This window comes from Ascaphus truei, chromosome 8 (assembly GCF_040206685.1).
Source record: "Ascaphus truei isolate aAscTru1 chromosome 8, aAscTru1.hap1, whole genome shotgun sequence".
Classification (NCBI taxonomy): Eukaryota; Metazoa; Chordata; class Amphibia; order Anura; family Ascaphidae; genus Ascaphus; species Ascaphus truei.
Genome location: NC_134490.1, coordinates 26,254,791 through 26,274,399, shown reverse-complemented (window position 1 = coordinate 26,274,399; position 19,609 = coordinate 26,254,791). Strand labels below are relative to the sequence as shown.

The following is a 19,609-nucleotide window of genomic DNA, read 5'->3' as shown; positions in this document are numbered from 1 at the left end:
TGTAAAGAGAAACGTTGGATAACGAGGACTACTTGTATAGCAAACATATACAGTATTTATAGCATATATTTATGTGACTGGCCATCAATGGATTAGCTTTCCTAACCACTTTCCTATTGTGTGAGCTACATAAGGGATGTGGGGGTGTTTCAACCTACAGTAGATAGGACAGGAATAACTATGGGGCGAAACGACAGCTGGAGCAACTAGAGGGTGCCCTCCCCTCCATTAGCCAGTTATGTCTACTGGCCCAAGAGCTGATCATTGTATGGGAGGGAAACCATATAACACTGAGTTTTTAGCAGTACTTCAACTTCTTTGATCCAAAGTCTTGGTGAACAATAGAGAACCATTTTACAAGGCAAACACCCCAGCAGCAGTTACAGGGGAGAAAATAGAAAGTCAGCAATCCAGTGGGCTCATTCTTTTTGTACATTATTTGAAATAAGCCACAACTCATCACCAGTCAATGTGTAATGCCTTTCCCCAGTTCAGGTGATATATACTGTACTGCCAATTTACCATAATTTTAGAGCCTTTTAAATGGCCAACCAGTAAATGTGGCCTAAATTGGTCTTTGAAAGGGATTGCTTTATGGGCCAATTAGATTATATGCGCTCCAGAACAGGGATTTAATTCCATAAAAGGTTTACTTTTATGTACTGCTACAATGTATATCTTGTACACTGTCTCTGTGAAGCGTTGTGTACATTTGCTGGTGTTATATGAATAAAAATAACTTGCCTATACCTCTTGCGCATTACTTACGCAGGAAAAGTATTTATATGACACATGTGAAACAAAAAATTATCTGCAAATATTTTGCATCACCATGTGAACACCGTACCTAATTTTGCACACAAAAAGCATCATACATGTAAAAATCGGCAAAGAAAACCCGGAAAATATAAAATAAAGCAGGAGACGCTACCAAGAGACAAAAGTTTTCATCAGTAATAGTTTCTTGTCATAAAGGTTACTTAAAAGGAAATGCTTTTCAAACTAAAATATAAGTTAAGATATTTATTTTCTATCAAGGTTCCATTTATTGGCCCCCGTTTCTTTGTGGACAAATTGTGGTGTTGGGGGTGTGTTTTGTAAATTGTCCCCCAGAATGCTGTACAAGCATTGCCTTAAATATTTCACCCCTTACTTTTACTTACAAATTTCCCAAAGTACACATGTACATCTTTTTTAAAAGATACCTTTATGTACATGTGTACTTTGGGAAATTTGTAAGTACAAATTTCTCTGGATTCTTCTAAGAACTCACTGAATATCCAGTTTTTTGAAAGGCATATTTGCACTATTTTGCTTGTGTTTTTCTTTCCACATATATATCTGCGCTCCCCACAAACATCTTGGATACTTAAAACCTTTAGCCAGCTGATTGAGGATTGCCTTAAAAGCAGCAATATCCATATTTTTTTTTTACATTTCCTGATACAGTTCCCTCTGGGCTGAACCACTGTATTTCCAGCTCTGGGAAACCCCTGATTCCTCCAAAATTAAGCTTGCAAATCTCAATACTTGTGAAGGACAATTATATTGCCGCCAGCGTCAGCCTCGCTGCGGTGGACAACAGAAAGAAAGCTCAATATCATCAGCAGAACCAAGCAACATGGATTGCTGCTTTAAAGCTCTAACGTGCTGCAGCCACGAACCTATAGTTTCCTTATTTTGGGTATTTTGAGTAGAACTGATGAGTGGTTCTCATATTTTGAAATATAAATACAGCTTGAGGAGTAATGGGTGTCTCATTCTTGAATACAAATCAGGCGTGTTTAACGGAATCAACTAATATAACTCCCCGTTATCAAATGCCATTAACATGCATAAAGAACTGGTCAGCTAACAACAGTCACAGCATTCAGAAGTATTTAGTAGGTTTATCCATCATACTTTCTTTGTAGTTACAAATAAGTTCATTGACCTACAGTATATATATCTCAATTTGTTCCTGGTCAAATGTGATCAACACAGTTCAGTCTTACAACAGTTTATTTTATTAATATGTTTACATTTTATGAATCTTTAACAAAAAGTCTTGCGCAGTTCAGAAAACCTATTAAATTGTGTTTACTGAAACAAATACTATATTCCTTTATTCTCAATTGGCGTTAGGGAGTCTTTGCACTGCTGAATTTGTTCTTTTGAAAGATGCTCTTCATCGCTTCTCTAGTTTTTTGAACTTTGCTTCTGCAAGAGAAAAAACAAAAAAAGAGAATCAGAGTAGCAACATCCCGCCAATACATGGAACAGAACTTATGGTGGAAATGAAAAAATAGGGAGAAAATTAAATATAGAGAACCGGCACAGGGTGAGATTCCCCCCTCCCCCTCCTCTGATGTCCCCCCCCACAGTCTCTCGGCATGAAAATAAATAGCAAACAAGTCTCACCAAAGTGTAATAATCTTTGATGCAGAGATATCTTTCTGTGTAAGCATTTTCCAAACACAACCGTTAGCCAACGCAATGCACCTTAGACAGAAGCAGTGCACACTAGCCTGAAACGTTGTCAGTTTCTCATGCACAACGCTGGCCGATATAAAGCATTTTTTTCAAATTTATCTACCATTATATGGCACGTATTTAAGTTAACCGTGTGACGCAATAACGCTGGGTTCAAATAATATCAAAAAGGGAAACTTACCTGCCCCTCCCCTTCCCCCCGCCCCCCCCGGAGATCTTTAAAAAAAAAAATAGTCCGGACTAGAGGATCCCAGTGTATAACAGAAGAATTAGGTACATTTTGAGCCTATTACTTTGTTGTGATCTTGTATTACCCATTACGTTTTTTCCCACTGTTTTACTTTGGTTAATATTCTTATTTGGCTGTGGACCCTTTGCCGCGTCTTGTAGATGTGAAATGCAGATGCTATATTCTATTTATATAAAAGTGAACCCTGGAAGAAGGGATTTGAAGATCGTCAAATCTAAAAAGCATATAATTGAAGTTTTTCAAATCTGAAACGTATATAGAACGCACCGGGTGTTCCCCGCACTCCAAATGAATGCAAGAGACAACATATATAGTTCTGCACACTCTCTCATGGAAACTCCCAATTACTTCAACAGTTGTTTCCAGGCTATAGTGGCTCAATTGACATGACCACAGTTTAATGAATAAACCCTTTAGGCTGTGGCCAGGCAGGGACCGGGCACGCTGGCGCACGTGCGCGCGATTTGTGGCTGGGTGTGCGCTCGTCTGGGGGCGCGGCAACAACGTCACGGAGCTGGTTCGCCCTCATTGGTGCGAACCGCTCACGTGATGCGCCTGCGAGCGGCAAATTCAAATTTGCCTGCTCTAAGCGCCAAGCGGGCGCAGGCGCTTGCTCACGCTGGCCACACACATTGCCGCAATGCGTTTCATCGCGGTGAGCGCGCCCGTCCACTCAGCGCCACCCTGGCCGAGGCCTTAAAGCTGCAGACCAAGAAATATCCTAGATGTTTTTTTTTAATAAATCAGTTCTGTACTATGAGAAAATACTTATAGCATTTTTTTTTTAAAAACAACTCTGAACAACATTTTTAATGAATTATAATGTAACAAACATGTTTTGTTTCTATAGCAACCTTTTACTAAGTCACATCCCTTTCCTCTTCTGAAACAGGCTCCGACACACCCCTTTTTGAGCCCTGCCCTCTAGCAGTGCACCAATTGTATCTAGTGACTGCCTGGTCACATGATCTTCCCCACAGAACTTTGCATCTTTGGTCGTGTTCTGCTGCACTGACAGCCATTTAGTGAACCCCCAAGCTGAATCTTCAATGATCACTCATAGGAGAATGGGTCGAACAGCAACTTAGCTAATTACTCATCATTGTGTGGATTGTATTGATGAACATATTAAAAGGATTTTTTTTTTTATCCATAGCTTGGACTGCTACTTTAAAAAAGCAGTAGGTAATACATGCAAGTTGATAAGTTCATAGAGTATGGCTGAGAGGGTACGTTTGTGCATTTGCCTCTACCCGTGGAACCCCCTCTGTCAGTATACTGTATATGCCAAGCACCTTCCTCTCGCACCCGACATATCTAAAAACACACCTTCTGAATGAAGCATTTCAGTAGCTTGGACTCATGACCACTGCTCCCCACACCCACTGACGCACTTGACAACCACTGTAGTTAGGCACTGCCATCCTCTACACCAGGAGTGGCCAATTCCAGTCCTCAAAGGCCAGCAACAGGCCAGGTTTTAAGGCTATCCATTTTTTAGCACGGGTGGCTCAATCAGTGGCCACCTGTGCTGAAGCAGGGATAGCCTTAAAACCTGACCTGTTGGTGGCCCTTGAGGACAGGAGTTGGCCACTCCTGTGCTACACTTACATCCTCCAAGTTTTCCAACACACATCTTAGGCCGCGCTTATAGTCCTTGCAACGGCGACGTGATGGCGTGACGTCATCCGTCGCTGTTGTAGCAGCGATTTTTGCTTATAGTTTAGGAGACAAGAGACAGCGACCGGGGGGCGTGGCCGTGAGTGGTTCGCCCTCATTGGCTGAACCGCTCACGTGGCCGCTTGCGTGACGCTGTGGTCACTGAAAAATCAATTTTCATTGACTTCCAGCGATCGCGACCAAGCCGTCGCTCCGTCCCTACTATAGGCGCACGCGACGGATTCAATACACTTGTTTTGACGAGACCTCGCGTCACCGGGACTATAAGCGCAGCCTTAGACTGTAAGCTCTCCGTGGCAGGGGTTCCATGTCATTTGTTGCACATCCAGGTATAGTTATGTTGTACTACCATCTATCCTGTCGCATTATAACTCCTCTGAATTCCATTGTTTATTTTATAAAGCGCTGGGTAAATTGTTGGAGCTGTATAAAAATATACATATATACGGAGAGGGTAGGATAATTATGTTTTTCAGTTATTGTAACTCTTATCTGCAACGTTTTTGGCAGTATATATATATATATAGTGTGTATGTATGTATGTATGTATGTATGTATGTATGTATGTATGTATGTATGTATGTATATATATATATATATATACACTATTAAGGTTATGGTGGGTAAAAAAAGTGACAAAAACCCTCCACAGTAAAGCATAAAGCAACTGTAAATATTACTGTATGTTCATTTGCATGTCTTAGACAGGTCTGCAACCCTGTCTTTCCCCATTGTCACCCAGCATACAGCGCTTCCACTGCAGCAAGGGATTCTGGGAAATGACATGCAAATGAGCACTCAGTGCCACCTTTTGTCTCAAGCTCGTATTACACAAGCCAATCCTCAAGCCAATGCATGCTGTTTTAAACACAGCTTTTAGACAGAGGCTGGGATGAGATGCAAAGCCATTAAACCCACTCACAGACATGTTTCAACCTTGAAGGGTATCATCAGTGTGAGGTTGGTCTTAATGGCAATATATATATATATATATACAGTGTTCGACAAACCTATACATTTGCAAGCCCCGGGCGAGTGGATTTAACATTGTGGCGAGCTCCTATTGGCCCAAGCAGCACACGTTTGGTACTAGGTGGCGAGTAGATTATTTGGTGATTTATCGACCACTGTATATATATATAATGCAATACTAGGAGGGTGGGGGACGACGATAAGAAACAGATAAACTAAATGGAATACATGGAGATGAGGAAGTGGAAAGGGGTTATGGAGGTAGAATGGTGGCAAGTGGGAGTTTGACAAGCAGGGAGACACCCATATTAAATACAGATAGTACTAGAAAACTTCTACAGACTAAACCCAATTGGCGCAGAATGGAAGGAGCAGATAAGATAATAGTACAGACTGAAAAAAAACTTAAATGCATGCTTGCTAATGCAGGAAGCCTGACGGATAAAATGGGGGAGCTTCAATTAATAGCTACAAGGGAGCAGTACAATATCATAGACCAGTGTTTCTCAACCAGGGTTCCGTGAACCCTGGGGTTCTGTGGAGCAGTCCCAGGGGTTCCGCCTAGCCGCCCGCACTCACTGTGCGGCCCGAGACGGCTTTCTGGCTCTCCCCCTCCTCCCGGCTCTCCCCCCCCAGAGCCCGCTCACAGGACTGCAGGAGCGCGCTCTAGCAGTGCGGCACTTCCGGTGCCTGCTGCTAGCTAGAGCGAGCGCGTACATGCAGTCCTGTGTGCTCTGTAGTTAGCTGCCACCGCATCCTGCCTTCCGCCGCTGCATGTGCCCGCCGCCGCCTCCTGCCCGCCACTTGAGGTAAGCATATGGGGGGAGGGAGATGTGAGATACAGGGGGGGAGGAGATGTGAGATGAAGGGGGGGGGGGGTGATGTGAGATGCAGAGGGCGTGATCTGAGATGCAGGGAGGGGGTGATGTGAGATGCAGAGGGGGTGGGTATATGATGATGAAGGGTGCTGGGGGAGATATATGAGAATGATGATGAGGGGTGCTGGGGGAGAAATGATGATGATCTAAAGCCTATTATAAGGGGAGATGTTTATGAATTGAATAGTGACAATGTAAGAGACCTTTGGATAGAAGTTAGCAGTGGAGGTAAAAGTACAAAGAATATGTTTGTAGGGATATGCTATAAACCACCAAATATCTGTGAGACTGAGGAATTCAAAATACTTTTGCAAATGGAGAAGGCATCAAAACTAGGTCATGTTTGCATAATGGGTGATTTTAATTATCCAGACATAGACTGGTGCAATGAGATTAGCATTACAAGAAAAGAAAACAGGATTTGGGGGATGCTTAAAGAAAATTACATTATTTATATTTATTTATAAAATATTTTACCAGGAAGTAATACATTGAGAGTTACCTCTCGTTTTCAAGTATGACCCAAATTATCGAGGAACCAACCAGGAGAGGGGCAATATTGGATTTGGTAATATCAAACAATGTAGAAGTAACAACAAATATTCAAGTCAGGGAACATTTGGGTAACATTGATCATAACATGGTCTCGTTTGAAATAAATGATCAAAAACCATATTACTTGGGTTCAACAAAGACCTTAATCTTTAGAAAGGCAGATTTTAATAAACTGAGGACTAATCTACAAGGAATAAACTGTGATGTTTTTGCAGGGAAAAATGTGGAAGATAAATGGGCAGTCTTTAAAACATTGTTAGAAAGCGCACAAATCGTGATATGTTTAATGCTAAACTTAATAGACAAATGAATATCTGACCTTTCCATTCTCACAACTGGTGATCCTTTAGCATGATTCAATTAGTATAATCACAAATGTTACAAAGATATACTCGCACATCGTTGTCAGACCCATGATATTGTAGATTTAGTAGATATATACAATCCTGTGGACTATAATCCTGGTTACAGTACATCCTTTGGCATGTCCAGAGCACCAGACTAATTACTTCGAAGTTATACTAAAAGGGTTATTCCTTGTCGTCTATTGTCAGAAATTGTGACGCCACATTTCAAAAACAGGCGTTGACCCTACATGTACAACAAAAGACAAAAATACCCAATGCTACACCCAATGTGACAGAAAATACATATTAAAATACTTCAAATGTTTGTATTCTCATAAGTAAGGGTCATTTACTTGACCCTAGATAACCTCATCTTGAAAAACAGGCCAAGTACTGGCTTGACCTGCCATGAAATGATACATGCATTGTTAAAATGTGACTGGTAATTCAAATTAACCCTTTGTCTGCCAGATGGATTAAAATACTGAATATCTCCCGGACACGTCCCAAAAAACAAGTGTTTTGTTTTTTTTGGGCAAGTCCTGTGAATGCTTGATTTTATCTTTGCTAGTTTCAATTAATTTCCTATTCAAAATGATTGTGGTTTTGAATGTGCCTCAGTACCGCTATGCTTACATATATATATTAACCTAATTTGAAACAAGGGGTTCCCCAGCACTGAACTGTAGCACTCCAAGCTACAGAATCCCGGTCAAAAAGGAACAACAACAAAAATAATTAGTTTAGCAACCGGGAGATTCATGGAGCCTTGACTGGTACAGATCAGCACCGAGAGGCCTCCTGCTGCATATAAAAGTGAAAAATAATAACACTGTACTTGACTTTGTGAGGGATTACTGCTGTAGAAAAATACAAATACTTGTGTCAGAGTAGAACGGTTCTGTTTTGTTTTACTAGAACAACAACACTATTTTTATCTACAAAACTTAGTTGTGTCATTAGTTTTTAAGACAAGATTTTGTTTTAGGACGACTTTCTCGCAGTTCAAAGTTCTATTAGCCGTATTGGTCCTGGAAAAGATGTCGATTGGATATAATGTTGGGATACCTTTTAACAGACCAACATCAGAGTTCTTTATAGATGAAATTATAGTGTAATCAACCTTTAAAACCAAATAGGTTTCTTGAAGAACCTCATAGGTACAATTGAAGCAGTCCGAGGTTTTAAATGCTCTGTACCCTATAATTTAAATCTATGAAGAACCCCAATATTGGGCCCCTAAAAAGGTATCACAATCTACAATAAATCTGATTTTATAGCAGAAACATTTGAATAAATCATGCATGCTTTTTTCTTCAAACATATAATGTCTTCACACACACAGCTCCACTGCGATAAGATATTTGAACCACGGATTGAAACGAACCAAAGTGTGCAGGACTAGAGTCACACATTTACATAATTTCATTTGAATTTCAATGTATTGTGCATACCTAGCCTTTTTGAATATGCATCCAGTTTGTATGCTGCATTTTCCAAAGAAGCTACCTGTTCCTCAATCTGATTTATTTGTTCCAAATACGGCTGGAGACTTGCATCTGTAAAATACAACAAAAAAAAACCCCACACATTTGTGTATTCCCCAAATAAATAAACAAATCTCAATGTTAACCGGATTAACTAGATGTACAATGTTCTTTAAGATTTGATTTATGTAATTCAAATCCACAATTCCCCCCCCCCCCCCCCCCAAATCAAGTATTTATATGAACCAGGGGGGCCCCTCACAGCTGAAACTGCAGTACCAAAGCTCAAGGGAGCCCCTAGGTTACCAAGATAAAACAATTATGTTTGCTAGTATTTGCAAGAAACGAAATGAGACAGTTAGGGAATATGGAAAAAAAAATGATTTGTTTTTAACTTTCACTTCAATTGCACACACGTTAGTTTCAATAACATTTTGAATGCATTGACTCAGATTTACAAAAATGTATTCTTCTACCAGGCGGCTGGTTAGTTCCTTACATCCCATTCAAGTCAATAGGTTTGTATGGGGTCTTCCAGTACCAGAATGAGGCTTCTAGCAGAGGATGGTTTGGTAAATATGGGCCATTATCTTTATAAAACCTGGCTTGGGAACATACAGAACCATAGCGGACAGAGCTTGCAATCCAGCTGCTGGTAGTCAAGGCATAGAGAGATTTAAAAAAACAAACAAAAAAAAAAGTGGTTTTATTTGTAAGTCTCCTGGAAGTAAAACCAGTGCAAAAAAATGCACCATACTTGTTTATTGAATTAAAAAAGGGAGTTCTATCGAAAACAATTGGAGTTTTTCCTTTGATCTTTCTGGTGCAATTCTTTTGCACTGGATTTGCCCCCAGGTTTGCAGCCGGGAGACTGTAGTGGCCAACTCTAGTCCTCAAGGGCCACCACCAGGTCAGGTTGTCAGGATATCCCAGCTTCAGCACAGATGGCTCCGATTGAAAACCTGACCTGTTGGTGGCCCTTGAGGACTGGATTTAGCCACCCCAGCTTTAGTAAATAGAGCCCAAATTAAAGAAGCCCTCTCAATTTGTATTTTTCTCTTCTTTTTTATTTAGTTTTTATTATTGATTCTTAACTGTCGAGAGAGAGAGAGACCACTTCCCTGCCCGACCCCAAGAGAATAACATTTCAATCAAGGATTGATACGGACTTGAAAACATGGCCAACTTGAAGCCGTCCACTGTGCGAATTGTTTACTTTAAAAACTTCGGAGGTCCCCTATTCAGTGTGCCAGTACCCAGTGCTAGAGAAGAGGATATAATCTCCATTCAAATAACTCGGACTAAAATCTTCACTAGTGCCAGGAAAACTGCTTCATAGCATATTAAAAAAGGGCCTGAGGTTACAGGGTCATGTTAAGACTATTAATAACGCTTCTCTGAGAAGGTACATTTTATATATTCTGGTGTCTTGCCTTGTATAGACACACATTTAAATGTTCTATATACGGTGCATGCTTGTCTCTGAATTCTGCAACACAACGTATTAAACATTCTGCATCGCTTGTGAGAATGCCAAGAAAGGAAATTCTAACCTTTTCCCCCTCAATATAATTTTGGAATATACCAATTCAGAATAACAAATAATCTCTTTGGAATTCCATAGAATATTAATACGTTACATGAATTCCTGTTCGCAGAGTGTGAACCAATTTACTGATGCTTACAGCATGACTTCTAGTGTACATTTTCTTAATAATATTCTATAAACAGGTATGTTTCTCTGAGTTGAATTCTACTATCAATTCCACTTCAATTGCACATTATATCTAATTAACAACTACTTGGTATGTCTCTCTGAGTTGATTAGGCAAACCCCTCCCTTAATTGTTAGTCAAGTGAATGTGTTTAGAGAATTTAAGGGAGTCCATCTTGGCAGTGCCAAGTATCACATATAAAGTGTCTGTGGAGTTAGAATTGCAGGGGAACAATACAAGATGATCTGGACTTCGCACTTCAACAACTATGAGAACTAAATGCTCTGATAATTTGTACTCTTCCTAACCTCCAATACCTGGGAAGTCACCCCATCTGCATCTCACTATGCCCTCCCTATTACATACCACTTCGATTATAAGCTTTTCGGGGCAGGGATTTTCTTTCCTATTGTCTGATTTTGCTGCGCTTATTGTATTACTATAATTCCCTGTACTGTATTCTTGTGAAGCGCTGAGTACACTTTTGGTGCTATATAAAAGATATACATACATACTTCCAGTTCTTAACTTACATTTTTTGTTTAAGTCCTTTAGATTTCGACTTATATTTACAGAAATGTCCTTCATTTCCATGTACTTTAAACACGTAAGCTTATTCATATTTTCCAGGAGTTTGTAGTCTTCACTGGTGGCTGAAATACAAAAAGGGTATAGGACAGGTCTGTAAGGGCTTCTTGTAAAACAGGGGTAGCCAACTCCAGTCATCAAGAGCTACCAACAGGTCAGGCTTTTGGGATATCCCTGCTCAGCACAGGTGGCTCAATCAGATGGCTAGTCGACTGAGCCACCAGTGCTGACACAGGGATATCCCGAAAGCTGTTCAGGGGTCTTGAGGACTGGAGTTGAGAACTACTGTAATAACTAATAAACCCCCAAAACACATTGATATTTGAGGACTGGAGTTGGCCACCCCGGTTGTAGACAGTCAAAAATAGGCAGTGCCACCAACTTCTCAAATGAATTATTCGGGTGTGAACAGTGATCCCAAACGAAGTGCTCTATTAACATAGGTCTCTCTAGTGTTCCCGGAGCATCAACAAGAGGTTGGAACATCATTAGTGACTTTATTATTGAGCGAATCCCTGCCAGTCACAGTAACATTGAACTGGGGGGTCTTTTTGTGAATGCATATCTACCGTTTATATTTATTTTACTGGAATAAACAGCTCTACTCAGACTTTTAATGTTTGTTATGAACAAGTGATCAGATAGAGATTTGACGACATCTTCTGTAGCCGGGGGCCGGTTTTAGGTTTTTCCTGCCCATAGGCACTTGCCTTTTTGCCGCCTCCTCTTGCAGCGTCCTGACGCGTTTCCATGACAACCAGGACGTCTTGCAACGTCATTTGACGCTGCAAAAGGAGGAGGGCAACGCTGCAGGAGAAGGTAAGAGCCCTTTACAGAGGCCCCACGCTCTCCCCCGGCAATCAGTTTCATTGTGGTTGGGAAGAGAGCGGGGCCTCTGTAACCACAGCACCGGCCCCTTCTCCCCACCCTGAAACTTGCCACGCCAGGAGCAGGCAAGGTAGGCCTATGCCTAAATACAGGCCTGACTGTAGCGTCTTTTCTGTTCTGGATACTTTATGCCGTAGAACATGCAAGAGGCTGGGGAACTTATTATATTGCCCGTACCTGTCTCCTGTTAATATCTAGGGCTACATTTGTACAAAATAATTCTATCCCCATTTAGCCACCTTCTGTATGTTTCATTATAGATGATAGTGGAGAGGGGGATCAAACACACAGATGCAAAATTATAATATAGAGAACAGAGTCCTTGGCGCACTATCAAGTGCGTGAACCTGATACAATGTTCCTGGTCCTGTGTCTGAAAGGTACAGTTCTTAGATTTTCACAGGTGGTCCTCCTGGTTTTCTCACGATGGTAAGTATATCTTGGGTTCCCGTGTTCCTGTTTTTTTCTTTTTCCTCCTTCCTCCTCTTTTTCCTCTGAATCCTCTGTTCTTTTCTGCCTTGTAGAGCGAGGTGTGTCTTGCCTCCCTATGTTTGTCTCGCTGTTCCTCCTTGTAGGGAAGTCGTGCTCCCTGTCGTGATATGGTGTTGGTAGGTAAAATAGCAATTTGATCATAAAATGATCCACGCCGGCAAACAGAAGCTTCGTGGCTGGAACAGTACACGCCGTCCGCTCTCCCAGCTGATCGCTCTTCCCGTCTGTGTCTGTTCCGGTGGAATCCCCGGATGACGTCAGACGACGGGTGCCGCGCTTGGACAAACAACAGGTCGCGCTGCAATCAGCCTTCCTCTTGGTACAGGATACACTCAACGCGTTTCTCCTCTGCTGAGGTTTCACTCCTGATGAAACCTCAGCAGAGGAGAAACGCGTTGAGTGTATCCTGTATCCTTTACCAAGAGGAAGGCTGATTGCAGCGCGACCTGTTGTTTGTCCAAGCGCGGCACCCGTCGTCTGACGTCATCCGGGGACGGGAAGAACGATCAGCTGGGAGAGCGGACGGGGTGTACTGTTCCAGCCACGAAGCTTCTGTTTGTCGGCGTGGATCATTTTATGATCAAATTGCTATTTTACCTACCAACACCATATCACGACAGGGAGCACGACTTCCCTACAAAGAGGAACAGCGAGACAAACAATCTCATAGGGAGGCAAGACACACCTCGCTCTACAAGGCAGAAAAGAACAGAGTATTCAGAGGGAAAAAAAGAGGAGGAAGGAGGAAAAAGAAAAAAACAGGAACACGGGAACCCAAGATATACTTACCATCGTGAGAAAACCAGGAGGATCACCTGTGAAAATCTAAGAACTGTACCTTTCAGACACAGGACCAGGAACATTGTATCAGGTTCACGCACTTGATAGTGCGCCAAGGACTCTGTTCTCTATATTATCAGTTTGTGTATAGCTATATGGAAAGGCTTGATATTTAGTCCTAGGCAGCCTCCTGTCTTCCCTCATCTCCTCTCTTATCTTGGTGGTTGTTGGGCTTTTGTGCTAATTGTGTATCCTTGAATAGTTTGGATATATTATTTTGTCACATTTTGTTTTATTATAATTTATTGTATAGTATTAAGATACTGTACATATCACATTAACAATAGGTTGAGCGCTTGATTTGTAGTTTACTTATCTCTATATCACACAGATGCAAAAGCTTAAACTCACTTCGTTTTGCACGTTTCACTGAAAAAATTTTTTTTTATGTCTGTGCGTAACTTACATATCAGTTCCCCTGTGAGATAACAGGACATTTTATTGAACATATCTTTGCAAAGTTCGTTGATGTCTGCTTCAGGTGGTTCAACTGCTTCTTCTGCTGTTTCAACTGTAGAGTCATCTAAAATTATGAATAAAAAATAAATAAAACTGACAATTGGTTACTTGTTAATGCTTTGTGCAGTCTGTCAAAGTCATAAAAATGGAAAAAGTACTTAAAAAATAAATACAAGAAGTTAACCAATGGCAGTAATGTCTTTTAAGGAGTTAAATCTAGACGGTTGACATTTATAATTACAACTATCAAACTATAATTATTTTTTTTTAAATATGTATTATATTGCACAAAGACCTCCCCTCTCCTCTCCCTTATCTTTATTGGCGACAGGGTCCAAGTGGTTTGGTTGAGTAAAAACTTGCTTAACAAGCAATCACTCAGAGGCCTGATAAAAATGATATGTTTCATCATTTCCAAAAGAAACCAAAACATTTGTTTAATGAAGACAATTATAGTCTCAATTTTTGCTACACTAACGTGATTGGATACTCTTGCTGCAACTGGGGTTAAGTTTCCTGCCCGGACCAGAAGGAGTGTATGCTGAGGGATCCTCACGAAGCAAGTCATCAATCTCCAGAGTGGAAACATGTACCCTAAACATGTCCTGCTTTTATGATTAATTTATCTTGTACGTGCAATCATTTACATTTTAATATTGTCACAATATAATTACTTTACTACACTATGAGAGTCGTGCACTGTGTTTTCTCTTTTTTGCATATTATAGGCCAATGTCTGTATCTTGTTCACTCTCCTGGCAGAAGTTCTTGCCACAAGGAAGGCTTTTCATGTAAGAAGCTTTAGATAATAATAAAAATATATATTAAAAAAAAAGTTGCAATACATTGTACGTGCTATACTTTGTTCTCTGTTGTACATGAAAAGTAATTGTAAACAAGATGTGTGGGGAAAACAATAGCTCTCTAATGGCTAATCTATAACGTTCTCTAAGGCTAGGTTAAGATCCTATGATGACACAAAAGGTTCTCAGATGCGGTCTCAGCTTGTTAACTGCTTGGACAAAACACCTGACGACTTGCTACATTAGTAAGTGCTCCAAGAGCTGCTACAGTATGTGAAAGCCCTGTGATGGACCTTTAATAAAACCCAGATGCAGGAAATTCAGAATATTTTATACATTTATGTTTCAAGATGCCCCTTTCCACGCCATTAATGCCAATTCTGCTGGATGTAGGACTGGGTCTTGCGACAGATTTTTAACTACTGAAAGACGCCAAGCTCGTCTATTGCTAGGTTGACCACGTCTGTATACTATGCTCTCCTTGCTCACAATTACAATCATGTACTTTCTCTGAGCAGTCGCCCAATTTAAGAGATCTCCCCGGAGGTGACCCCCACCATGTTATTTGCTGGAGAAGGTCTTCCTTGAAGGACCACTCTCCTGGTCTTGTAATATACAGATACATTTTCTGACGGCATATCATGGCTTTCCCTGAAATATGGAAAATAGGGGAGCTGTGCACACCACAAAAGAGATGCAATGGAATTCATGCAAAACAGTCATTTAATTACTAAAAATAAGTCACAAAAATACAACTTTTCGGGGCTGACCACCTTCATCAGGGATTCCCTCCTTTATGTTTAATTTCCCTGAAATAGAAAATTATATGGGTATGGGGAGGGGAAGAGAGAAAGCTCTTACGTCAGCGATTAAGTACGGTGCAAAGAGGGATAATAATATATAGAATTGCATAGGACGGAATCCCTAGAGGTACTATGTAATAATAGTGAGAGTAGTGAATATTAAAATTAGTATAAAATATTTTATTAAATTCAAAGTAAAATTAAAAATAGATGATTGGCGAGGACAAAAAGTGGCCAATCATAAGGACACAGACAAGGACAAATACAAACAAAAAATCAAACAGGGAGAAACTACACTCTGCTGGGGTAAAATAGGTGTGAATGCAGATAGATTAGCCAGCAATGTGAAACTAAGATCGGGGTACTGCTCAGACCAACGTCAGTCTGACTAGATGAGAGGGTGCAATATAGCTGCTGCCACATGATGTATACCACTAGGAACTGCCCAAGAGTGGTAGAACTGGCAGATACAGGGTGTACAGGTCTTCAGAGTGATGTTACCAACTAACATTGTGAGGCAGTGGTAGAGATACCTGATACAATAAATCGGTTCTAGCAAAACCATGTATCAGGCTTGAGGATCCCATTCCTTAGCAATAATATATTTTATTACCTTATGCACCAAAAATGTGCTCATTTCTTCTGCGAATCTTCAGACCGGAAATACTGTATTGCAGTAACCCATCTTGTACTAACTCTGGAATCCCTAACTAAGAAGTGATTGACTTGATCAAATCTTCCATCTGATCTGTCCTAAAAAGCACCTTACTGGGATCAAGCTGTTCCGAGCGATAGAACAAAATATTCCTGGCCAGTTAGCAGTAAATATTCTTGTTCAGAGGGACCCTCTGAATCTTCTTCCAGGTCCAAAGTTGTTTGCGAAGTAGATCTTTGTTGTGCTTGCACTCTAAATTCATCCTTAATGACAAAGGTATTCACAAATGCAGCTGTAATCCAGGAGACCCATTGAGACACCCATTGCATAGCGTGCAACACCGTAACCCCAGGCGCCTACCACACGGCGTTCTCACGCAGCGCGGCAGAAGGAAAAGATGCCCCAAACAGAAGCATCCAACAGGGCACGACACCCAGGCTTTGGGAGGGCAAACCTCGCAGGACAGGTAAAACAAAAAACACACGCACCAAAAAGGACACTGGGAGGTACAAGGCATCATTTTCTGTACATTGAGGCATGTTCTTTTGTTTCCTGTCCACTCGGCCAAAAGAGTATGAGCCCATTTTGGGTCACTACTGCCATGAATGGGAAAAGGACATTTTTTTGCAAATTAACTGGGGATTGTACAAACTCTTTATTTTTGTATATTTGTGCCCCTGCATATATCTCTGAAATCATCCCCTCTTTATTCTGCCCATACTATTAGGATAAGGGATATCAGAGCTCTATCTCGAGTTTACTGCCATTGACTTGAATGGCAGTCAATGTGGGAACAAACTCAGATACCCCTTATCAGAATTTAGTGAATCTCTCCTGTAGTATCCATGTCTTAATCAGACATTTTTTTTTTTTTACTCATTCCCAAATGGAATGAATGAAGCATTTCAAACACAATGTGATCGGGAAATTCAAGAGAGATTCCCTGATAAATAGGAATGTTAGAACCGCAAGTTCTAAGCGTTATATTTGCACTGACAGTCGCTAGCAGAAATCTCTTTGTAGGTAAATGAATCAATTTCTGCTGGACTGCACCATTAACTGAATGTATCCTGTTTTAAATGGGCAACCCTCCGAGTGGAGACTTGGGCTGAGTCCCCAGTAGCACGCGACAAAGCACAGCCCTCTATGGGTCAGGCCCCAGTGGCTGTGTGTGGGCACGCAAAGCGCTGTGACGCATACGCTGGCAGGGAAGACAAGAATTTAGCACACAGCTAATGGCAGGGCAGATATACCCAGTCATGACCCCGCCCCCCGCGCTCTCCCCTACAGAGCCGCCGTGCCACCAGGCGCGCGTGCAGCAGGGAGGACTGGGTCCGTAGCATTGGGAGGGGTTGGACATCCTCCGGCTGCTCCCTTTTGTCTGATGTCATTGAGTGTTCACTTATAAAGACAGGGTGGGATAAGGATAAAAGAAAACACTTGATTCACAAACACTTCCTTATTCAGAAGCCCCCGAAAATGCAATTTGTAATGTATTGCAAAGTAAACAAAAACAGTTGTGTATCTGCTTTTAGCACAGTTACATTTAATGAATCAAATTAGATTGGTGCATGCTTTACAAGAGGTTGGTTTTTGGTCGGCTACATGGGATGGCACCTTTAATGCAGTATTATAATTATCTAATAGAAAAGAGTAAGAAGATAATATCAGTGATTAGTAATCTGACCTTGAGATGCAGCAGGCTGAGATACAGTGGGTGCTATTGGCATTGTAGTCAAAGGAGGGTTCTCTTGTCCACCCAGCTCAGCCATAGTAATGAGAAAAACCTGGTTCCTTTTCAGTTTCTTTGACAATGATAATCTGTGAGAAGGTTAAAGAAAATAATCTAACGTTACATACAGATTATAGAGAGAGCGAGCATATGTGGGACAACTGGGAAGGAGGGGAGAATGTGGGGGACAATCTAGCGTATTTTGAAAATGTATGGTACGTATAGCCTGAATTAAGTACAATGAAATCTGATCAGGGACGTCATAAGAAGTGAGTTTGACAGCCCTGCTTTAATTAAAGTGTCACCCAACACACGCTATTTAACTTTCCCCTCCTATCAATTGGAGCAGTGCCGATGAATCTATCATCCGGACATCCTCATTAGCAGAGCATGTTTGGGAGGTTTAAAAAGTCAGTTCAACTTGCATTGGCAGACAAATATGTTGCCCTCCTGCTTTTATTAATCAAGTTGCAATGCCAGAGTTTTGCAGGGTCTTTTTTAATCCTAATGAAGAACTCTGAGTGTTCAAACTTTTTTAAGGAATGTACTTCTGGGGATTGAGATCTACATAGCATATATAGAATAAATTACTTATGACTATGATAAGGGGCATAGCATCCCTGTCACTTGAACAAACTTTCCTGACCTACAATGGAGCGAAGTACATTTAAAAAAAAAAAAGATTATTACTACCATCACCACATCTGTGTATAAAGTTTACCATGTTTCATGAATTTCTCCAGTGTAAAAGTAGACTGAGGAATACTGTTGACTCATTACTACAGTTAATGCTATCTTGTGTAGTATTTTTATGTCCTTGTGTGTGGTGTAAAGTAGACAAGGATTTGTTGAAACAGGGATTAAAAAATAAAAAATTACCCTGCTACAAATATCAATTGTCTGGGCTAACAAAATATTTTCTAATGAAAAACAGTGACCTCAAAGAGTGAGACTCCATTAAGGTCTATACAAGTAATGATGCTGACCGATTCCCAGTAAATGAAATTCATAGAATTTCCAGACATCCCAAGTCTCTCTCAGGGGAGATGTCCACTCCCTGTTAGCAAAATTATGTCATCTATACTTCCTTCCCAATAAAAGGCTGCCACTTATAATTAACCTTTTAACTGTCAGAGAGGCATGTTTGGCCCCCTTGGGCAGTGAACGGGTTAAGATACCTCTCCCTCACAGGACGAGCCTTCACATCTGGGAATCACATCCATGCTTAACCCTTTCGATGCCAGAAAGAACTACACACCCTAGTTCTGTGCAGGCCCCTCTAAAAGCAAAAAGGGTTCATATATTTGGCCCGAAAGGGATTCCCCTAATTAGTGTCATAAATCTTATTCAATGATAACCAGTAGGTTGTGAGCTCTATGCAATAAGACCTGAACTGTTCATATGTACAAGAAATCTTTAGCTAGGTTTTCTGCTGTTTTACCAATCACACAACAGCAGTATATAGTATTTCATATATACAGACTAGGTCACGGGATGACAGAGAATTCGCAGCCCCTTTAAAACCCAGATCACAGAGACCGGCAAATATCACTCACCAAGAAGCGTGTTACTTCCGTGTTTACATATCCCCTACTAAGGTGGCGCACGCACCACGTGTCTCCCACCAGCAGCTCGTGACCTGTCGCACATTTGTACGTCACGCATCCCTAACTGCAAAGATATGCTTAGTGCAAGTGTGAGGGCAGTCATCTGGTCTGGGCGGGACGCGCCAAGAGGGCCTGGCGGCCATCTTTGACTTTGGCAAAAGAAGCATTTTCTTGCCTACAGTGTATCCATTATGGTGAAGGCAGGGAAGGACTGGTATAGTTTTCTGTCTGCTCTGGAGATTAAAATAATCAGTGTGCTTTTAGATCGTTTTGACATTTGTAAATAGTTTAAATGGTTGATTATTTGGGGGAAGAGGGACCAGGGTAAATGTAATAAAGTATAATATTTCTAATTATATCTAAATGTAAATAGAGGTATGCAAGTT

General features: G+C 41.0%; 2 protein-coding genes across 4 annotated transcripts in view; one reads left to right on the top strand and one right to left on the bottom strand.

Annotated features, from left to right (window-relative positions):
* Window positions 1-1,983: 1,983 nt before the first annotated feature.
* On the bottom strand, window positions 1,984-19,306 carry BLOC1S2 (biogenesis of lysosomal organelles complex 1 subunit 2). Of its 2 annotated transcripts, XM_075610896.1 has the most exons (7): window positions 19,173-19,306; window positions 17,572-17,705; window positions 15,200-15,235; window positions 13,571-13,687; window positions 10,890-11,009; window positions 8,609-8,713; window positions 1,984-2,199 (listed from the first exon to the last, which is right to left on the bottom strand). In XM_075610896.1, the coding sequence occupies exons 2-7, from the start codon at window positions 17,654-17,656 to the stop codon at window positions 2,168-2,170; spliced, it is 495 nt and encodes a 164-aa protein (XP_075467011.1). In that variant the 5' UTR covers window positions 17,657-17,705; window positions 19,173-19,306; the 3' UTR covers window positions 1,984-2,167. The 2 variants fall into 2 exon arrangements, with proteins under 2 accessions (XP_075467011.1, XP_075467012.1); XM_075610897.1 differs by lacking the exon at window positions 15,200-15,235.
* A 10-nt stretch (window positions 19,307-19,316) lies between these two features.
* Window positions 19,317-19,609, top strand: part of SLC25A16 (solute carrier family 25 member 16) — a 34,741-nt gene continuing 34,448 nt past the window's right edge. The window contains exon 1 of one of the 2 annotated variants that reach the window (XM_075610894.1): window positions 19,317-19,417. The gene's annotated coding sequence lies outside the window, so the exon portion shown is untranslated. Of the gene's footprint in view, window positions 19,438-19,609 lie in introns of both variants that reach the window. The other variant, XM_075610893.1, reaches the window with a different exon arrangement.